This window comes from Haemaphysalis longicornis, unplaced genomic scaffold (genome assembly GCF_048455015.1).
Source record: "Haemaphysalis longicornis isolate Haplotype H1 unplaced genomic scaffold, Haemaphysalis longicornis Haplotype H1 scaffold_7, whole genome shotgun sequence".
Taxonomy (NCBI): Eukaryota; Metazoa; Arthropoda; class Arachnida; order Ixodida; family Ixodidae; genus Haemaphysalis; species Haemaphysalis longicornis.
In genome coordinates, this window is record NW_027526422.1 from 74,853,658 (window position 1) to 74,876,220 (window position 22,563).

Below are 22,563 nucleotides of genomic sequence, written 5' to 3' on the forward strand. Positions count from 1 at the left end.
CCGAGCCGACGCGAGCGACGCAAGCCGCCGTAGCCGATCGCGTGCAGCCGACGGGAAGCAATAGAAGCCGACACCGTTCACTTTTCGGCACTCCGAGTTACAGCGGAACGCAGCGCAAGTTGTGGGCATTGTTCCGCGTACAACGAGCACACACAAAAAATCAAACGATGTAAATACAACCATGACCCCTTCCCGCTTGTGCGGGAGCTGTGGGGAATGTCGTCTGCTGCCCTACTGGACTGCTTAGGGACTTGGCCGCTAGGGGATTGCGCATGCGCAGTGGGGTTGTGAAAGAGGCGGATTCCATTGCCTAAGTGTTGAAGCTCTTAATTCACACAATTTTCGCGGCCAGTTTTAGTACAAATTTCGCTTTAAGTGGACAGGTAACTAACTACATAGCAGTTGTTTTCGAGCGATGGGCACGATTTTGAAACCTCAATAACTGGTTAAATTAACTGTAAAATCGAAACCTCGATTTTACGAAATTCTCGATTTAACGAAATTTTCGCCCGCAAGTACGACTTCGTTATATCGAGGTTTAACTGTATAGACAATTTTGCCAATTTTTTTCTTACTCCCTCCCCCCTCCCCTTTTAGCTAAGAAGTGTTGTATGGCTAGAAGAAATGGTTCGTTCCTCCTCCTGGCCATAGCAGCTGTAACGCTTCATTTTATGTCTCTCCCTCTGTGGTCTCCCTTCAGCAACAGGCAACGACACGGGCCCACAGGACAGGCCATCTGGACGGCCGTCGCGCACTGCTGCTACAAAATGCACATCCTACACGCTGCCAAAATTGAACAAGTAAGTGAGCCTGAACAAGCCCTTGGGCATTTGATCAGGGTCCATTGTGCAGCGGCGATCTGATTGCCCAGTGAAGCACCGTGGGTGACTTATTCTTGAGGGTGACTGCTCTCGCACAGATGATTAAAAATGTGGAGGCTTTAGCACATGCTTGGGGTTTTCCAATTTTGGGGGCAGGTAGCGAGTTGCGTTGATTGGGGCTCTGGTAGGTGTAGCGCAGGTGTGTAGCTATATCAGACGGCGGGTTGACCGTACAAATGCTGACTGAGCTGTTTCGTTAAAACCTGGTACTGAGTGAAGCTAAGCTTGGTAAATTTTCACCGAACGAGTTCAGGCTCGGTTTTGCCGAACAGCTGCTTGCGCTGTGTTTTCGGGAGGTCGCAGTGTAGCTCACCCGGCAACCTCAGTCTCTGTCAACAGTGGGGAATCACTGGGATGCTAATTGTTAGCCATTGTAATCACCACTGTCATCTTCCTCAGTGCATGAACGGCTGTCAACTAAGACAATTGTCGCTGCTGTCTCTGTCAACGTGAGAGGTTGACCAAGATCCTGACGTTGCCGGAAGATCAAAGTGCAGCTCACTCGCGCGGTAGGCTCAAGACCATTTTTGCTTCACAGAACTGAAGAGGAGAAGAGATAGAAGGGGTCAACAGGGTGTTCCAGCTTTAGTGTCACCGTGTGAATAAGAGAGTCGGCGGCAGTTCGGTGCGGCGAGTGCTGACAAGGTGGAGCATCGCTGCTTGCCTGCAAAGGAGTTTGCAAGCTTCATGCGCAGAGCTTGGCATCATGTTGCAAATAATCTTAGTTACACCCTGAGTAAGGTAAGGAATTGGGCTAGCTGGCTTTGCATGTTGATCGACTGCACTTTAGGTTACAAGGGACACGTTATTGTTAAAGGCAAACGGACAAAATGACAACTGAAAACTGATTTATTAGAAGTGAAATATTTGCTTGGGCATCAAAACACGTGGAAAGGGTTACCAGATACAAATTGGGGAGGGTGAAAAAAAAACTTTTTTTGATACCGACACGCGCTAGACATCGTAATCTGGTGAATGGCTCTTTATCTTTGTTTATAGATACGAGCTGCAGCGTGATCTGCCCCCGACACGTTTTGTTTTCTAGCCATCTTGCTGCGAGCTGCTTTTTACGAATTCTATTTCAGGTGGGGTCAGCACAATTGAGCACAAGCTCATGCATTCGGTCTGCTGTGTTGATATGTGAAAGGCTTCCCAGATTTCACGTGTGGTCTTTTGTGATTTCGCCAGAACTAAGTTTCCTCAGCCAAATTTGTTACTTCACTAAGCAGTGTTTGGCACCCTGTTTCAACTTCAGTGACCATCACCTGGACAACTGACTTAGATTGCATCTGTGCTCAAGTGTTGAATCTTGAGCCTGGCGTGCGTCCAGCAGTATCGACCTCCAAACTTTTGTGCGGGGGCGTGCCTGAGTGCTTTTAGGACAGATATGGGACCAAAAATGTGTCTGCCTGTTTGCAAGCTGTGTGGATCGAACCTAGCCCTATTGCAATGTCAGTGAGCAGCGTAATCACTGAATTACAGCTCTTTGCTGATACTGAAGTGCACCAGATCATAAAAAGTTTTGTTTAAAATGTTGCAGGTGCAAAAACTGTTAAAATTTAATCGTAACGTGTAGATTCTTTGGTACTTCTGTATGGAAACCAAAAAAAGTGTTTGTCACATGTGCATATGTGCCACTTGCTAATGCTGGCTACTGATAAGCGATAATTAACTCCTGTGGGACACGTGCTACAAGTGCAGACGATTCATGGCTGCTCTGAATGTTCATTTTCGTATGCATTGCATGAATTTCTAGGGGGAAGGGGAAATTTTTGCACACAATGTAGATCTTCTTAATCCGGTGAACCCTAGTAGGTGGGAGTCTCGTTGTGCAATTCTCTGCCACTGCAATTTATGCTGCTTTCTTGTTCTCGTTTCAGAAAAATACGGCGTCCATAGAACCTGAGAGGATGGCCTTCCCTGTAAATAGTGTCGTGCTTTTTTAATCGATCGCGTCTGCTGTTTTTTTTACTATACCTCATTTTCACTCGGATGTAAAGGACAAAAATTGCATTTAATTGCATTTTAATTTTTTTATTTATGACGTGAATGCTTTTTTTCATATCAAATTTTTATTCAGACTTACTGCACAAGGGCTGCATTCATAATTTTTAAACTTTTGTCTTTTTGGCACTCATTGCACTCATTGCCCTTTTTGTCTTTTTATTTATGTCGTGAATTCTGCTGTTTCCAAATGTCATAGAATACGGCAAGCAGCAATAAACTGCTCCTTTATTAATAGAACCGCAGCAGTATTCTTCCTAGTGTGTGGAACTGTTTCTGCACCCTTAGCATTTGGCAGAATAGCAGTAGCCTTGTGTCATGCTTTTACCAAATAAAGTGTGTATAATAATTGCGTGTTGTCTTTATACCTTTTGTAAATATTGGTCCTTTATGTTACTGTATCGTATAAGCAGCCTGTATTTGCGCCATGACAGTAATCTTCTGTGGGTTGCACCGATTGGTCAATTTGCAGAAGCACTGTATATACAAAAGGGGCTGTTTGGCTACAGATTGTTTTGCGTGTGCTGTGTATGATAACAGAAGTTGCAGTTTGTTCTGTGCTTGTCTGCGAATATGTTTCACACCTTAGACAGCACGTCTAAAATGACCCACAATCTGTCGCACGGACGGTAGACCGCTCTAAGCAAATTATCCAAGAGTTGCCATTGAACCAGCTCGTATGTGCCAACGCACACTTCTGTTAAAGAGGTCATGCCTGTTCTCTAACCTGTTGGTCGGCTGTTGGTTGGAACGCTTGTTTTGACCGTGGGCGCTTTCGGTATAAATAAGACTGCCCCCCCCTCCCCCCCAGGTGCTGTAGTGCATTCCTGTTTGAGCAGTGAATCAATGCTGTCACTCTGCTCGAGTCCTGTACTGTAACCTCGCCCGTCGGGGCATGGCTCTTGTCTGGCTTCAGCTCATCTCTCGCCATGAAGTAAACAAGTTAAGTTTGCCTTCGGCTTCTGGTCTTCTTCAAGGCAGCAACATTGGCTGGCCACTCGCTTAACACGCTACCACACGCATGTTGGAGGCGATGGAGCTCGGCTCGGGTACGCCTTCCCGTATGCAGCAACGGGTTGTCAGCGGTGGTATGACAACGTCGCAACAGGGGAGAAGGGGTTGGTCGAAAGAAATGTGGAAGACGAGGTCGCCCGTACACAGCGCCAATATGTACATTGTCCGGATGGCCACCTCATACCTGGCAGTGCGGACGGCCTGGTGACTTCTGTATGTAGTGGAGGAACAGTTCACAGGGGAGGGACAATGTCTCCGCCTGTCTGATGTATGTAGCGCGTCTTCGCGACATTATTTTAGAAGGGCCGGGAAGTACCATTCTTGCTGTGCGGAGGTTGCCGAGATGTTCGCGGCGCCTTTTGTGATGCATTGCTTGATCCTCTTTTGTATTGTATTCCTCTGGCCACGGCTGAGGGGTGCCCGGGAAATGAGCATTGCGGGCCAGAGCGTGAGCTCGTTCATTACCCTCTATGCCTTGGTGGCCAGGGATCCATTCGAGGAAAACGTGTAGGTGGGGATGAGCGGGCATGTATGCTGTCGGGCTAGTGTGGACAGGTGCTGGAATGTCACTCGAGGTGAAGCATCGTAGTGCTCCCTGACTGTCCGTGCGGAATGTAATGTGGGCGGTCCGATGCTGGTGAAGTATAATGGCTTCTGTGATGGCTTGAGTCTCTGCAGCTGTGGGCCAGGGGACGTTGACGTGATGCCGTACTTGAGCTGTGCAGGGGCCAACCGATGCCGTAGTGCCGTAGTCATTGTATGGCCCACAAAACGGGCGTCTGTGTAGTAGGTGTCATGGATTGGTTCGGGCAGGTTTTGAACGCGAGATGCTCTACGTTCTTGATTTGTGGCTAGACTGATGTGTTTTGGTATGGGTACCACAGTGATTCTTTAGTCTTGCTGTTTTCCCGCGACATTCTAAAGTTTTAGTTTTGTTATCATTCATTAGTTCAGTTGGGGAATCAGACTGGCGAAATCGGTTGAAAATAAAACAGACGGCTAACATTTGAATTTTCTCTAGATTGTTAATATCTTTTTTTAGCATGCGGATCCCACACCTCACATGCATATTCCAAACGAGACCTTATTATTGTATTATATGCTAGCAGCTGTACTGGGAGGAAAACTTATTTATGTTTATGCCTTAGCATGCCTAATTTCCTACGTGCGGATGAACAAATCTTTTCAATGTGAGAAGACCAAGCTATTTTGCTAATGATTGTTACGCCAAGATATTTCTAACTTTCTGTTAGTAAAATGGGGGTTTCTTTTATACTGTATGGGTAAATAAATGGCTGTTTTCTGTTAGTGATGTGCATGAACATAGTTGCACATAGTTTTATCAGGGTTTACATTCATTCCCCAGCGGTCACACCACGTTGTTATGGCTTTGACAAATTGGTGCAGCATTATCTGATCATTTAAGGAGTTAATTGAATGGAATAAAAGACAATAATCAATAAATAAGCGGATTTCTACACCTTTTTTAGCACATGTTGTAATATCATGAATATAAATAAGAAAAAGCAAAGGCCCAAGGACACTTCCCTGGGAAACACGGGAGTTAACAGGGAGAGGGTTACAATAAACACCGTTTATGTCAGCAAACTGTGTACGTGAACTTAAGTACGGTGCAACACATTTAACAATTGTAGAGGGAAACCCTATCAAATTGAGTTTGTGAATTAGTTTGAAGTGCAGTATCGAATCAACTGCCTTGCTGGAGTCAAGGAAAATTACATCGGTTTGGCCTGATTTATCTAGTACCAAGGAGAATGAATGGACACAAAAAATTAATTGGGTAGTTGTAGAAAGACCTTTACAGAGCCGTGTTGGACTGGCGATAGAACATTTTGCGCGTCTAAAAACTTGATCATGTACGGTAATTTGAGATGTGTTCCAGCAGTTTACAACACGTGCGCAGCACTGAAAGTGCAGACAAAGTGGTGGTGGTAGTGTGCAGGCGTGTAGCATAAAGAAAAAGGTTTTCACAGATGCTGGGACGGCCATCTTTTTAACACGCCATCTATAACAAGAAAAAGCGCTCGTGTGTTCGAGATTTCGGCGCGCGTTAAGACGCCCAGGTGGTCAAAATTAATCCGGAGCCCTCCACTACGGCGCTTCATCGCCTGCGTTGCGTCGGCGCGTTAAACCCCATAATCAATTAATCGATATTTTCTGAACTTCAACTCGCGAACACTGAAGGACTTCCATCAAGTGTCACGTGTTGCTACAAAAAAGTGTTGCAAACTGTGGCACGTGCGAAAGCAGACAAAGCACGTGGTTGTCTTTTCGCGCAGCCTCACCGTTTAGGATTCCGATAACGCACTGTTGTGCGTGAGCAAGACGCATTTTCAAACACTAATGCTACTTGCGCCCACTCCCCATGAAAAATCCCCGCGCACTGCCCAATTAACAGAACTCTTTGTTACGCGACAAATTCGTTTTTGTTATCATTATTGTCTTGCTGATGCTCTCCTTGTCCTCATAGAATACAACTCCGGCATCCACATGTTAATAGTCTCACCTCACTGGAGTGGATACAAAACCGGCGCAAATAACCATAATTAATTATGGGCAAACAAAAATGTTAAAAATAAATGCCAAACAGCAATGGAGAGGCGGGGCATCCCCGTCTCCCAGCTGATAAAACGGGAATATTTTTGGATACATGCTTGTTTACAACCAATTATGTCAAACATTCATGGTACGCCATACGTACAGGTGCACGCAGAAGTAGACGGAGCGCGAGAGCGGTGGCCGGACTACAGTTGCTGTATATCGCGTAGCGCAAGAGTTGCGCCTCTGATTGCCACATGCCGCGGGTTCCACCTTGCGACAGCGAAGCCCGCTTTCAGTGCTGCGCACAAGACACCATTTTTAGTCAGTGCTGCTCAAGTGACCGACGGCGGTTGCGGTGGCGGCGGCCGCTTAGCTGATAAGCAGCTGATTACCCCCGCAGTAGCGCTGTCTCGCAAGTGCTGGCACAAGCATGCGCGGACTCTTCCCCGCTGCTGCCACTGGCGCGACAGCGGCTCCTACACGCGTGACACACAGTGGTTTTCCCGCACGACTTTAGAACAAAAAGTGGCGGATCGAGGCGCAACTCTTCTCCCACAGGAACTCTAGGCCGAACTACGATCTGACCTTAGGCCGAACTAAGGTCCCTAAAATTTCAGGGACCTTAGGCCGAACTGCATCGCTGCGCCGCGTATGGGCACACCAAGGAACGCTGGTAAGAGAGCGTTCGCACTGCCCCGCCGACCTATCTGATTGTCTAATCGCCGCTCTGCTGGCGTGGCATACTATGCGTGGCGGCTTTCAAAAGGCAGCGCTGAGGGGCGCTGGTTGCATTGCCGCTCACAGGCATCTGCGGTGTCCCCCGTCGGCGTCTGATAATTGAACTTTCCTCTCTCAGCATTGACCCATTAATTATATCTTAGATTAAAAATTTCCTAACCGATAGGGTCCAATTCGCTTTTGCGGCTAACCACCAATCAACTCATGTCAAGGTAATATTCGGTGTTCCGCAAGGGTCAGTACTTGGGCCCCTTTTATTTCTGTTCTTCATTAATGACATTCCAGACGAAATTTCACCAAGCTAGCGTCCGCCTGTTCGCCGACGACTGCGTACTTTACCGCCGCATTTCAAGTAGCACGGACCAAAATATTCTTCGAAATGACTTATCTAACATACAAAAATGGTGTTCACGATGGCTGATGTAACTAAATATAAACAAATGTAAAGTCATGGAAGTTTTGCGCAAGCGCAATAACTTTTCTTTTCAGTATTCTCTAAACTCCATTTTACTAACCCAGGCTGATTCGTACCGATACCTTGGCGTAGTGATATCAAGCAATCTAACATGGTCCGACCACATACTGCAACCAGAGTCCTTCAATGCTTTGAATGACTCTGCTGCAACTAACCACCGCCTCGGCTAAATCACTTGGCTATATTAAAAGATCCCAAACCTTTTGTCCTCCACCCCCCCCCCCCCTCCAAACCTGAAAACTGGCTGATGAAACTTTTACGCGTACTAAACTTGAATATGTATCGGCTATTTGGAGTCCCCAACAAAATTAATTGATCGATTCACTTGAATCAGTTCAGAATAGTGCCGCTAGATTTATTTCTTCACATTACAACCCGCGCTCAAGTATTACCAGCATTAAACTATATTTTAATCTCCCCGCCCTCGAAATCCGCCGAAAATTTTACACCAGATATATTATAATTTCCCTTCACAACGCAGTACAGTCCTTCCTCCTGCCCGTTCATCACGTCGCCTCTTTAACACTACAAGTTTTCAGCGCCTACATACGTCAACTAACGCTTTTAACAAGTACTTTTTACCTGCAGCCATAGAAGATTAAAATAACCTACCCGAAACCATAGTCAACGAACGCGACTCCGTAGTATTGAAGCAGTTAATCACAAATCATATCAGTTGTTGTTAAGCTTTTTTTTTTAAATTGTTACAGCTCATTTATGTATATATGTAATATATATTCGCTTGTGTTGCTGCCATTTCGTTATGAATCTGTCTCACTCCTACGCCTGTACCTTCGACCATCACCCACTGGGAAATTTTTGTACTTGCCCTCCCCGCATGTAATACCCCGCAAGAATAAATGATGATGATGATCACCGAATATGCCGCTGTTGATCTGGACGAAGCTACGCGCGCTCGGAAACGTGCCTTGTTGCGCGCTATAAAGGGAGGCCGCTGCGGTTCGCCATAGCATGTCCTTGCGATATAATTTATTGTAAGCCGACTAAGAAATGGCCTTGGACAATATAGAAAGCACATTCACGGAAACTTTTGTTATTCGAAAAAAAAACCCGCTTCCGCCATTGTGTTTTTTTATTTTGTGTTTCTCTCAAGTTATTGCTGTCACTCAGTTCAGGTCTGTTTTGACAAAAGGAAAATACAAAATGCTAATGCGGCGAAATTTTCTGTGTTCCTTCCGGAGCAGGTTTTTCTGCCGCGAAATAATCAGTTCCCAGTATGGATAAATGTATGAAACTCATCATTCGGGTACTAGGGCCTCCATATTTTAGGGCGGATTTTATTGCCCCTGCCAAAATGTCTTCCAGGAATGCATTTGTCCTTACAACTGGAGCCAATTTTTTTTATAACAAAACATCGTTGTCGACTTTCGACTTTCGACTTTCCCACATTGCTTGTTCCGCAGTGAAGCATGGCCATTTACGGAGGTTGTATAAAACGGCTCAAAATTCGGTGTTATTGAGTTAACAGTGAAGTTTTAAACGATGCAGACTTACTGGTGCTGTCAATACGTGGCCATCAACGGAGGGAGTGTGGTTACCAGAAACGGTTGTAACTTGTTTCACCGGAACTATTCGCCCCGAGCGCGAACAGAGTCGGCCCCTGGCGGCGGCGGGACGAACCGCTCCTAGTGTGGATGGCGCTCTCGCGTCGTCTGCTTTTTCACGTTGCGTGCGGTGCAAGACGCGTGCTGCACACGACAAAACAACCAATATGTGTGCTCGTTTGGCAGTAAGCAATGACATAGTTACCTCTGCTTGCGCATTTCCTCTAGAAACGCAATAATCAGTGGCCGTTGAGGGTTAATGCGCTGGCTTAATTCCGCTGGCTTAATCTTCGCCGTGGTCACCGCTTGAGCGTGAACATTGCTTCCACACATTGCACTTTTCCTATTGCTGAGTGCAGTCGTCTGCCGTTTCGGGTACGTCGAAGGGTGCTTATTGAAGGTGGCGGGGTGATTATTTAAAGGATAAAAGTTTAGTATACGCGAAACGGGTAAGAAGCGACAAGACCTGTGCATACGCGTGCAAATTCCACACCCTTGTAAAACTGCGCTGTGTCCTTATAGAAAGAAGAAACAAACAAAAACATTTACACTGCACACGACCCCTGAACTATCGCCCATACATTACCGGACACGTATTTTACACCCGCAAGCGCCTGTGTGATCGTGTCCTTACCGTACCTTTTCTAAAATAAATACCATTTTTGGACAGTCGTTGTTTATACTGACGAGGAGGAATAAACATTTATTCAACTGTATCGAGTTGCTAATTTTACGTATTATTTAAAATACGTTTCTATGGATGCGCAAGAGTATTTAGGGGGGATTTTTCGGTAAAATTAAGCAGTTGTGAGTTTGCGACTGTCGTGTGGCATTTTGTGTGTCATTTTCATATATATCATTTTCAAATCCGACATGAATCACCTTGTCCAGAAACGTGTCTCACTCAGCATAACCAAATGCCTAATATGATCACGTCTTAACCTATTAAGGTGGACCTAAGTTTAAAGAAAGAGGAGAAAACGTGTAATATAATGCACGTTGTTGCCCACATGTGTGAGGAGTGTGTGCCTTGACTCGTTGATTTTTTTTTTTCCCACAATGCTTGCTTTCAATACATTTTTGAAAAAGGCGAGCCACAATTCCTGGACAATCTCGGACCAAAGGGGGCTTAATTAATTTTGAAAATACGTGTTAAAGTACTGCTTTTTCACCGCTACAGAACACAACGCCTAGTGTAGTTTCCATTGTAAGTAATACTGATAACCATAGTTTGGCTTTCCGCGTTACATGCGTTCTCTTCTCTCTGCTCTTGCAACGTTGCCAGGACCCCCCCTTCCTCTTCCCGAAAAAAAAAAGGAAATGCACAGAATTTCATTTTTTAACCAATCCTCAAGAATTAAATGCGAAGACAAAGGCGATATTCAGTTTGCAAAACAAAGTAGTTACCGGGAACCCGTTGCGCTGATTCGCAACGAGAAATAAAAGGAAATGTTTTACTACATCTGCAACAGCGCAACTTCGATCATTTATTGCCATCTTTAGGGTTCGTAAGCGACCTTATACGCAAGAATGCAAACACATGTCGCTGTTGCAGGCACCTGTTAGATGTTAAAAGGAACGCAAATGGTCAAAAGAGCAGCCGTAACAGAAAACTTGTGCTCACTGTGAGATCCCAGAAGCTTGGTTTGCACACTGTAAACCTGCTTGTCACTTTGCTAAAACCTAGCTAAACATGAGATGTTGATTGTACTGTGTGCGTTGATAATTCAATTCGCAATTTCACTTGCGACGAAAGCCGTAAATAAGTGATCTGAAACCGTTATTCATCAAACCTTCCTTCAGAGTCGCTAAAATTTAATTTAAAAGACCCGTTGGTTACATTTATATCTCTGCGCTGATCAAAATTCAGTAATTTTATGTTGCCTTTTGAACACACAAAAAATATCGTAAGCTCTTAGAAAGAATTTCGGGGCAGTTAAGTAGTGTTACCATTTCAGGGCATCCCACAAATGCAAGAATGCGTCATGCTACCAGTGAAAGCGATTGAGATTGCCGTTGTAAACTGAGTTTCAGAGATCGAGGATTCCTGATTTGTTTCTATTTATGCTTTTATTGAAGGCTCAAAGCCATAGTCTGGAAAGATCGAGGTTGCTTGGAGCCACAGCGTACAAGTTCATTGTCACAATTACGGCAATTCTGAGATTCCCGATGAGCCGTCGCTTTTTTTGGCGTAGTAGTGAAAACTGACTGCCGCTTCCATGCTATACATTGAACGTTGAGGAACCGAACTACAGCATACCACTCTTTTTTGCGCCTTTCGTGCGCACATACTGCGAGAAAAAAGCACGAAGCGCGCCCACAGTGTGTATTCTTACGGGCCGCTCAGCGGAGCATCCACACTAGCAGCGCGACGGTGTCGCCACCTACATGTCGAGCTCGCGGCGAATAGGGAACTAAATTATGCGACAATTAGCCGCTATGAAGACTCTTTAACACGAGGCACCACGGCTTCGCTGGCCATCCTTCTTGACAGAGTGGAAGGGCGGTGAATTTCGTAGCGTAAGCTGTATTGGCCGAGGTTGAGCAGTTTCGCGTGGACACCGGCCGAAGGGCCGCGCTGCGCAAGCACGAGGAGCATTGGATTGGATTGGATTGGATTGGATTGAATTGGATTGGATTGGATTGGGTTCAATTGGATTTAGAACCCGCCGCGGTGGCTGAGTGGCTAACGCGTTGCGCAGCTGAGCACGAGGTCGCGGGTTCGATTCCCGTCCGCGGCGGCCGCTTTTCTGATGGAGGAGAAAAGCAAAAAACGCCCGTGTGTACGAGATTTCGGCTCACGTTAAAGATCCTCAGGTGGTCAAAATTAATCCGGAGCCCTCCACTACGACGCGCCTCAACGCCTGTGCTGCGTCGGCGCGTTAAAACCCTACAATCAATCAATCAATCAATCAATCAATCAATCAATCAATCAATCAATCAATCAATCAATCAATCAATCAATCAATCAATCAATCGAATTGGATTAGATTGGGTTAAATTGGATTGTATTGGATTGGATTTCTAATCCAATCCAATAAATCCAGTTTAATAATCCAATTTAATTGGAGTACGGGTGTGTAGGCAATTGGGTCTGCGCATTACAGAGGAGTGACGTTATAGCCGCGGCTGACGCACTGGCGCCGGCGCGTGCCCAGCTGTGCGCCTCCGTTGCGCAGTGCCCAGTCTGACGCTGCGCCGGAGCCGCTTGATAGCAGTTTCGCGTGGCTCCTGGAGAGCCATGCTGCGCATGCGCGAGGAGCAGTGACTGGACTGGACTGGACTGGAACGGACTGGACTGGACAGGATTAAACTAGACTGGACTGGATTAGATTGGATTGAATTGGATTGCTGAACCTTAGCTCACGCTACGTATATCCTGGCATAACCGAGCTAAGCCACTGCTATTTTTTTAATGGCCCGTGTTGACGCATTAGCTCATTATATTTTCTTTGCCTTATCATTGACATAACAGCACCAAGGGGTTTAATTCAACGCTGTAACCTTTTCTTAACTAATAGCAGGTGCTGGTTAAAAATAACAACGTCGCGGTTTTAATGCAATAATACGATATGTGCACAGTGAGTTCTGCTGTAATAGAAGAGAACGATTGCATCTATTCTTTACAGTGTTCTTTAACACAGAAAATTTTCACCGCAGGGACATTTTGTATTTTCCTTTTTCAGAGCAGAACTGAACTGAGTGGCAGCAATAACTTGGGAGGAACTTCGAAAAAAAAAAAAAAAAACGTAAGGTTGGAAGCGGGAATTTTTTCCCGAATAACAAAATTTCTGTAAATGTGATTGCTATATTGTCCAGGGGAGTTTTCTTGTCGGCTTACAATCAATTATATCGCAAATACATGCTATGGTACTCCGCAGCGGCTTACAATTTATGCGTACCTTTAGAGCTCGCAACAAGGCACGTTTCCGACGCACTTAGCTTCGTCCAGCTCAACAGCGCCAAATTCGGTCGCTGCTGTGGGAACGCTGTTGACAGATGGCACCTTGCGTGTACCCCCCCCCCCCCCTCCCCCCAGCTGTACACACTACGGCCGCATCAGCTAAAAATATCTGCACTTTTCTAAAGCCAACGTTATTCGCATCACTATTCGCCAAATAGCAGCAGAAGTAGTGGTAAGTAGGCCGGCGCCACCCGCGACGGTTTGCGCAACCAGCCGCCAGGGGGATTTCTGTTGCGCCTCTACTACAGTCAAACCCGTTTATAGCGAACTGCAATATGCATCGCGAATATTTCGATATATCCAATAGTTCGATATAGCCGAACCCGCTTATAACGAGCTTATTGTTACGAGTTGGAGATCCGCGGGAGCTCCCCCACTCCCCCCACCACAACTCCGCCATCCCCGCATGCAGAAAAGAACACAGTAAAGTAGCCATTACCACACCCAGAATAGTCCATTTGTTGCAAGTAATAAAGCTCCTTTCCGCCTTAACTGCCTACTTTACAAAAAAAAAAAAAAAGCGGTGATTTTTGTTTTCACTTTCGTTTTGGCAGCTTTAACTAGCATAGCATTCTCTACACAAAACATTGTTTGCACCAGTTCGAGTCCGCGTCCTCCGAAATCGAAGAAGCATTGTCGGAGCACATCGACTGCCGAAAGCGCTTCGTTATAAGCGTCGAACGGCTTTCACTCGCGACATCATCGGGAACATTGGCGAGATCTTCCCGGAACATTAATTTTTTCCCTTTTTTTCCCGCAGTTCACCGATGCTGGTGTCTTGGTCCCGACTCGCTGAGTGGGCGGGTTCCGTCGTGAGTCCCGCGCGTCGAAAACAGTTACGGAAAGTGTCGGGGGTCACGTCGCTCCGTGCAAAGCGCAATGTCTCAGTCGCGGCTCTTGCTCCGTGGTCGCGCCCAATCCACATCTCAATCGTCGTTCCGAGACCATGCATTTCGGCGGCCATTCTCGGCGCGCAGAGTTCGATATATCGGATGTGAACTTCGTTACAAGAAATGTGTTTCCCATGTATTTCCGTAACTGAATTATTTGTGTTCGATATATAGCATAATTCGCTCTACCCGGGTTCGTTATAGCCGGGTTTGACTGTATAAAAAATTCACTGCCACTTCACTCTGCGAAAGTGAATGACCAGGGGAGCTGTTTGTGGGTTATTGGTTGGCCGCAAAATCCCTCCCAAACCGCGCCGTTGGCCCGGGGAAGCGTTCACCGCGACTGTAGCCACTCCGATGTATTGCATTTTCCGCCTCCCGGTATTTGGGGTTCCGACGGGCATCGAGCTTGCGCTTGGCTTTCCCGGCCCGATCGTCGTCGGTGGTCTTCTTCCGACGCGCTCGTGCCCATTTCCGCCTGTCCTTTTCTATGTAAGTAGGCTTCACTGTGCAACACACTACGTGGGAGCTTACAGTGATCCCCTCCGGGTTGCCTTCACTTCTAACCTCGAAAGAAAACTAAGGTCAGCCCAGCGCGACAAGGAAATAACGGTGGTGGGAGTAATAGCGTCGTAGATTAAAACTCCGGTGGAAGACATGCGAGCTTACATCAGATTCAAAAGAAACACTTAGACAGAATGCAACAAATATGAGAGAACCAGCCTGTCGTAACTCTTTCAACTTCGTTGTGTGCCCCCCCCCCCCCCCCCAATTCCCAAGGAAATTGTTTTCACGTCAAAATGTTCAGAAATAATAAAAAAAATTAAATTTCGCACCACACAACGTCAGCAGGGACTTATGCCAAAAACAGAGTTAATTTTAATTTTGGCCTCATTATCATTTCCAGATTGTCCGCGGACTGTCCGAGACCCGTTCCGGCATCCTATTTTCCCAAGTATTCCTATGAGACTTCCGGTCCGAACGCGGTCCTCGGACAGCCCCCGGACCGTCCAGAAGTGGTAAATCGAGGATGCCCGTTATCAGTTTTAAGAGGGAACGAATGATAGCGAACGAATGATAGTACAGCACGCGAGAGAGAAAAAACAATTTATTAGAGCTTCGCGCGGTTAGAACGATCCCGTGGCTGCCGGCTTTGCCGGGAACCGACATTGGCGACTCTGATGACCGGGGTTGGTTTGCATCTCCTGGTCTGAGCCCGCCAGTGCCCCACTCCACTGCTCGTTGGAGGAAAGGGTCGCGAGGGCTGCGTACGCCTTGCAGTTTGGTGAGGTAAAGAGAAGGGTGAGTTTGAGTTTGGTTGGGTTCGGGAAGGTGTTGGTTTGGAGGAGTCGCCACGTTTGCTTTTGTGCGGGTGTGAGTAGCACGTTGGCTGATGGGAGTTTTCTGCGGGAGAGGCGGTAATGCGTTGTAATTTCTTGACATGAGACCACTCTGTCCCTTGCAGATCTTACATATGGTAAAAAAACGTGCTTGCCCTGGCTCGGATAGCAAACCTCCGGGGAAGGGGGGGGGGGGTGCCCGGCGCGGCTGCGCAGTAGGGAGCGTTGGTGTTTATGTGTGAGTGTGTGAGCGGAGGGCCTTCGCGATCAGGAATGGCGCGTTAGAACGGAGAGGCGTAGCGCCCATAGGTGAGATGGCTGTAGGCACTGGAAGAAAACAGTCTGGCGCAAACGCTTCAGTGGGAACAGGCAAATTCTTTTTGGGCCAGCGCAGTGACGAAAATGAACCAAATGATTGCCCCCCTAGAGTGAATCTTCATTCGATCGTCCCATAATCTTCCTCTCCTGACTTCTAAACAAGCTCTCGAATTGTTTCTCGATACGTGACGCCACTTCTGCAGTGCAAAAGAATGTGGTCGGTTAGCAAATGTCGCCAGTTCGCTCAACTCTTACGCATCAAAGTTCACCGGACACTGACAACTCTTTTTTCGAGAACAAAGGGATGATTCGTTTGACATTTGTCTCGAGATCTGCGCCTAAAAGCACGAATTAAAAATCGGTTCATGCTTCTTTTTTCTTGTTGCCTAAGAGTTGACGGGTTGAGGCGAACATTGTTCGGTGACATTTGACAGAGCCCGCATCTGCGAAAACGTTAAGACTCGCAAGGGTTCGTTTGATGAGAGTGAAGTTGCAAGAGCCGCGATGCGCACGCCTGTTGAAACCAACTTTCCGAGGGTCGCTTGGACTCTTCTTCTTGGTAAGACATTTACGATAAACTACTCTTGCCGCCTACAACTGGCTTTTTTTACAGTGGAAACAGCGGACAATCGCGAACAGAGCGGAGTTCATATCAGGACAATATTATTGAACAGGGTCCCGCTGCGCGCGTTATCGTTTTGTTGAACTATGTAGATTGCCAACAGTTTCTACGCTACCTTTATTGGTATGTTACAGAGCTGTTATGCAACTTCATACGCGACTGTGAGGCGCAGGACGTGACGTACAAGGCAGCGCCTACGTGTCCTTGTGTGTAACGTTCTTCATTTTTATTTTTGTTGCGCTTTACGGTCGCTTATAATGGGGTACCAACTACCATGGTACACAACATTGTTAACTCTTGTTAGACATTGTTAACATTTTTAGAGGTATTATACGAAGCTATGCTGCGTGTAAGGATGCTTCACTGCCCTCATTTTGTACTTTGAGCTATTACACAAACACAAATGGTACGACTAAAAGCACTTGTTTCTTTTTTGGATGCACAGCGTGTATACAAAGCTATGTTGGGTGTTAGGAAAACTGATTTCCCTCCCATTAAATGCGGAGATCTTATATACAAAGTTGCTAGCATAGACTGATGAGCTGGTCGGTATTTCGACATTCTTGAGACACAGCGCGCTCGACACAGAAGAGACACGAACTAAGCACTAAAATATTTTACAAATGCAAAGGTAGGTTGCGTGTAACTATAGTTTATTTTCTTCCCTTCAGACATAGAGCTCATTCCCCTCACTTTGGATAATGAGGCCCCACGAGAGATGTCAATCGTGCCAAAGCAATAGAGCGAGAAATTGTAAAAAAAAAAAAAAACTAACGCAAAATTGTAAAAATGGCAGCGGAAGGGAAATCGGAGTCAAAGGGAAGAGGAAGAGGCGGTGATAATAGAAAGCAAGGCCAAGAAAAAAGAACCTTTCGTTGTCATTTTTTATTTGTTTTTGTTTCTTTGTGCTTAAACCACCTCTCACTAGCTTTGCCATTGTCGTCGATTTTTTGCCGCATCAGTCGACGTGTTTCGTTTTCTGCGCACAAATTTTTATAATCAGCTTCGGCAGCTTAAATTGTGGCAGCTTAAATTGTATCCTCGGATAACATACAAACGCAGGAAATGAATGATCGTATTTTAGCTTTCCTTTCTGCCGGATTTCTTGTGCTCCCAAGATATTTAAACAAAAAGGGGCATGCTCTCAAAAACTGATAAACCATCGCGAAAAGTTTGGGAAGGACATTTCTAATTATTTTTTAGGGATATTACTCAGTACACTGATAGCCTGTGGAGGCAACGACTACAGAGAACGAGAACGCAACCGGTACCGGTTTACGGACGTGGAGGATGAACCACAGGTCAATGAAACACAGGTCAACGAAACACAGGTCGATGAAACACCAGTCATCGAAACACCGGTTAGTGCAACACCGGACGGTGCAACATCGATCAGTGCAACACCGGACGGTGCAACACGGGACGCTGCAACAGCGGACAGTGAAACAACGGACGGTGAAACACCGGTCATTGAAACACAGGACGGTGCAGAAACTCCGCCGCCAAAAGCTCGGAAGGCTAAATATGAGGACTGCCAACTCACATCAGCCGGCGCCAACATCGAGGTAAGTTTACCTCCCACTTTTTTTTTTTTATTTCTTGTATTCATTTTTGGGGGTGCGTGATGACCTAATGTGCTGCGAGTACAGGTCCCAAATGAGCGTGCTTTGATTTAGCTTTCATGCGAGATTATTTTTCTGCTTGACGCAAGAACAAGAGGGAAAATTATGAGTTATTCTCCTATTTGAAGGTGGATGACAAGCGAAGCTTTTCAGTACACGACATAGGGGCAATGCAGAATATAGGCAAAAGGTGTGAACAAATTTTATTTCTCTCTAGCGTTGACGACGGTCACTATACAAGTGCCACGCACACACACGGACGCACTTTTGTCTTGACTCTACTTATCTTGAAAATGGTGCTGATTAAAAACTTATTTTCTCGAGATGCACATCCAAACGAAGAGACGGGCAAGCTTGAGGCCCAAATCATCTTTTGAGCCGTGTCCGATTTTGCTAGTGACCACGTACTAATAGCACACGTACCAGGACGTTCGTTTTCCATCGTCTCGCTCTATAGAACGCCTCATGCTGCAAAGACACGAGGAGTTCCGGGAGTTCTCGTTCGCAGACAAACAATACCTGGTACCAGCCGCGTAAGCTTTGCTTGAACTGGTACGGCACGAGGCACGTTTTTCTTCTCAAACGTGTTTCGCGCCCAGGGGTACAATATATGCAAGAAGGTTGGGACAACGGAGCTGTTTATATAAAATATTCAGTTCATTACATTATGTTTAACAGCTACTTTTAAAATACCGAACCATTGAGGATGTAATACTTCCCTATATACTGCCCGGGGGTAAACTATGCATCACGTAAAAAGGAGTCTGCACTAAATAGGACAAACCCTGAAGGCGTATGATAGGTTATTATGGCACGATGTGGGTTACAAACAGGCTGTAAGCAGGCTACAATTCAAGTGCATACACTCTGTCAGGAACCAGAAATCAGACTATAGCATGGAAAACCCACAAGATCATTTTAATGCGGCCATGGTGCCGTGCTTGTTCCAGACGAGGAGCGCCAAGTTCAAGTCTATATCTGCCCGGGATGGGATAACTTGAACCCACCCTAGGAGGAGGAGAAAAGCGAAAAGAAAGGCCGAGAGGTTATCCAGGCTTAGAGCCCGGATTGCTACTCGGCACTGGGGAAGGGGTGTTCAGGGGATAAAAGAGATGGCAGGCGAAAAAAGGGGGGATAGGAGCGGGGTCGCGCACACGCTTTAGTCCCTTCGTGGGCACTAGAGTCTCTCAGCGAGGAAAAAAGGCGAGCCAAGTTCCTGGTGTTGCTTTCAAAGGTAGAACCTAAGCGGGGTTTCAGAAACTACGAAACAGCGGCGACTCATTCTTCGCCCCTTTCAAAAGAAACCACGTAGACAAAATGCAACTTCGTTAAGTTTTAAAAAAATTAACAGTCTTTGGTAACTCACCCAGGCTCATTCCAGCAACGAAATACATTTTCTAATGAAAAAAAAACAGCGCGGGAAATATCAAAACACTTTGAAATTTCGCATTACAGTGACGTTTTATGGGCAGGAGTGACGTAAATGTCAGCCAGCACTAAAGCGTATTGTGGGTCTCCTCGATTATCAGTCCCGGATCGTCAGAGGACTGCCCGAGACACGATCCGGCGCTCGATATTCCCATGTATTCCTATGGGACTTCCGGTCCGAACGCAGTCCCCACACTGCCCTCGGACCGTCCAGGACAGGTAAATGGAGGTTGCCCTTTGTTACCTGCAGGTTAGCATTCAAGTGATGCGATCAAACGGAACTAGAGTCAATCTACAATCTCCCAGTCATGTTTCTTGGCTCTGGCTTAGGTTGACAGCCGAGAATCACAGAAACAAGTTTCAATGACGTCATAGAGAAATCTCGGGGCGGTGTCTGGGGAGTAGCCACTGCGTGATATGTTTTCCTTCATATATGGGTTATTTGTTCAAAGTTCAGGAAAATCTTTGTATCATTGTTATTGTGACAAAGCAGTCTTTTTAATGAACCCAACTTGTATTTTGTTTTCATGACCCTAAGTTTTTGAATGCTCCACAGACGTTTGTTACTAGCCTAAGCACTTTAAAATACGCTACATGGAATCTAAAGCACACTTAGCCGTGGAAGTTCATAATCGTCGCCGTCATGTTTGGTCACGGCGCTTCATTGAGAATTCTCTGCGCGTTTGAGCCTTCATACGGCTGAAGGCACCATTACCCCAGAAGCCTGATGCTTCACTGTAATGCACGTCCCCGACGTCATCGATAATGGTGTCGCCTGACGACCTCAGCGAGGATGTCACTACCGATACGGTGCTCCTTTTCATTGTCACCTTGTGCGCATGTTCGAACTTCAGCCTCTTCATTCGTAACGGTCATTTTTCGAGCAAATAACCTTGAAGAAACCGCGAATGGCCTTGCAATGGTCTTTATCGGTCTTCTATGGTCTTGTAGTGGCCTCGCCATGTGACCTTCCGAATTGAGGTGTTACAAAAGCGCGTGGACAGGCAAAGGGCCGAACACATGTGCGGATAGCGACGCCTGTTCGCACGCGTTATTTCTCTCTCCAAAACCAGTCGTGTATTTTTCATGCGTGTTCCTGATCCCGGCCGGACCAGTTTCCGAGGAGGGAAAACGTGTTCAGAAATGCGTCAGTGTAACTAAATAAGGTTACAGAGTATCGGCACTCTTTTCGTCTATTGTTCTGTGCCGCCACCATAATAATTGGTCAGTCCACATCACGTGACATTTGTTTACACCGCGGCGCTTCGTGGGCGCCGCCATTTTGATGTTTATGCATTTTAGTTAGCCAACTCTGGTAGGCTTAGCTTGTCCTACCTGCTCTGCGGCTGCGCGTGACTGACGTCGTTACGAACGCGAATCAAAGATAACGCGCGTGTAGCATCATTTCGGCAGTAGAAGTGTGCCCGAAGATACCGTTTTGCTGCATCTTCGGCAGCGTTGTTACCAAACGACTCGGTCGAAGTTAGCGGCGAGGCCGTAGAAACGGCGATCTGGCAACACTGATAAACACCAATATGGCCGCCATTGCTGACTTGCGTGCCTCAGTGGCGGTACTCTGATACCTTATATAGTGACACTATTTCGCCCTTAGGTCGTTTTGTCAGGCCTTGAGCGATCTATTTTCTAATTGCCCTACTTAAATGCCCCAGAATTGACAGGACCGTGGAGATCACGTAAACACCACCACGACTTACCACGGCCCATCTTGACCCTTCCCCTCTGCTCTGCAGCGCTTCGTGTCGAAATGCAATTGTACAAAGAGTGGCAGCGAGGACTACTCGGAGGAATATTACTACGACGAGTACAACAGCCAGGAAAATAAAAATAAGAGCACGGATTCGAGCGAAGACCCGGCATTGCTGACTAGGAGGTTGCGAGCCCTCCAAGATACTCAAAACAGCGAGGAAAGTGGGGAAGCACCGGAAGACTCAACGGCTACGACTGAGTTGCCTAGCAGTACCACACGTCCGCACATTAACAACGGCGTCGTCGTGGATGGTACGCCTTGCTTGGTAAGAGCGCATTTTTTAACACTGCATTGATTCGGATTTTTTAAGCATATAAGGGACATATGTCTTTCACATGCATTTATTTTTTTCTTTTCCTTCTAAATAATTACCATCGCGACCACTCTGGGGCACTTACAACACGCGAGCGCCTGCCGCAATGCCCTTGACAATCGTCGTGCATCCAAATGGGGAAAATCTAACGCACCTTTCTGAAGAAAGGTGGTTGAAACGTGAAGCTTTCTCCAGTACCAATGCGAAGCCCACAATCCGATCAGCCAGAGCGCAAATCCACGACAGCGCTGAACTAAGCGAATGTCATGTTAGAATTTTGTATATGAATAGTTTGGGATCGTGTCTTCTGGATGGGCTGATTTGGTTAGCTCAGCGTCGTCGTTGATTTGGGCTTCCCATTGTTTAAGCTTGTGGCGTGATCAACGAGCCATCTTTTTTTTGTTTTTTGATTGCCACGAGTCATCTGTGCGCCTGTTAGAGGATGTTTTCATCATCATGATAATAATAATAATAATAATAATAATCAATCAATCAATCAATCAATCAATCAACCTTTATTTTTGGTGCCCAGGAACAACCCTAGGGTCTTGGTACTGGTACACCATATACAAGCATTCATAAAAACAAACTAAAATCAAGACAACACAACACAGAAAACCATATATATGAAAGAAACAATAAGGGAAACATAGTTACAGAGATCCCAGAATGCAAAACAGCAAAAAAAAAAAGGAAGCCTAGTGTTAGAAGCCATGACACCCGGCCAGCAAAAACGTTGAAGGCACGTGAAAAATTGAAAATACACAATCAAATACTCAATGAACATGACGGAGATAGATTATACACATAAAACAAAGGTTTTGTAACAAAATGTTAGGAAGTTTCAAAATGGAAAAACGAAGTTCAGCATTACAAGCACTGACACTTAAACCGACAGAAATTCAAGCAACACAAAATCAGGAAAAGTGAAAAACAAACAAGCAAGATGATGATTTGCATAAAATAAATATGGAACAGAAATACGGCACATAAATGACATAAAGGCACTTAAGCTACAACAGTTTTCAATTCATTAGAGAACAAAGACAAAGAGCTCTG

The 22,563-nt window shown here is 46.1% G+C and overlaps 2 protein-coding genes across 7 annotated transcripts in view; both read left to right on the plus strand.

Annotated features, from left to right (window-relative positions):
* Positions 1-3,235, plus strand: part of LOC144145977 (uncharacterized) — a 40,829-nt gene extending 37,594 nt beyond the window's left edge. For both annotated transcript variants that reach the window (XM_077677860.1, XM_077677862.1), the window contains 2 exons: positions 701-800; positions 2,762-3,235. In XM_077677860.1, coding sequence (XP_077533986.1) covers positions 701-800; positions 2,762-2,780 — 119 coding nt within the window. In that variant the 3' untranslated portion in view covers positions 2,781-3,235. The remainder of the gene's footprint in view (positions 1-700; positions 801-2,761) is intronic.
* A 12,933-nt stretch (positions 3,236-16,168) lies between these two features.
* The window catches only part of LOC144145978 (uncharacterized), a 48,271-nt gene continuing 41,876 nt past the window's right edge, over positions 16,169-22,563 (plus strand). For all 5 annotated transcript variants that reach the window (XM_077677865.1, XM_077677866.1, XM_077677863.1 and 2 more), the window contains exons 1-3: positions 16,169-16,310; positions 17,577-17,938; positions 21,175-21,456. In XM_077677865.1, coding sequence (XP_077533991.1) covers positions 16,256-16,310; positions 17,577-17,938; positions 21,175-21,456 — 699 coding nt within the window. In that variant the 5' untranslated portion in view covers positions 16,169-16,255. The remainder of the gene's footprint in view (positions 16,311-17,576; positions 17,939-21,174; positions 21,457-22,563) is intronic.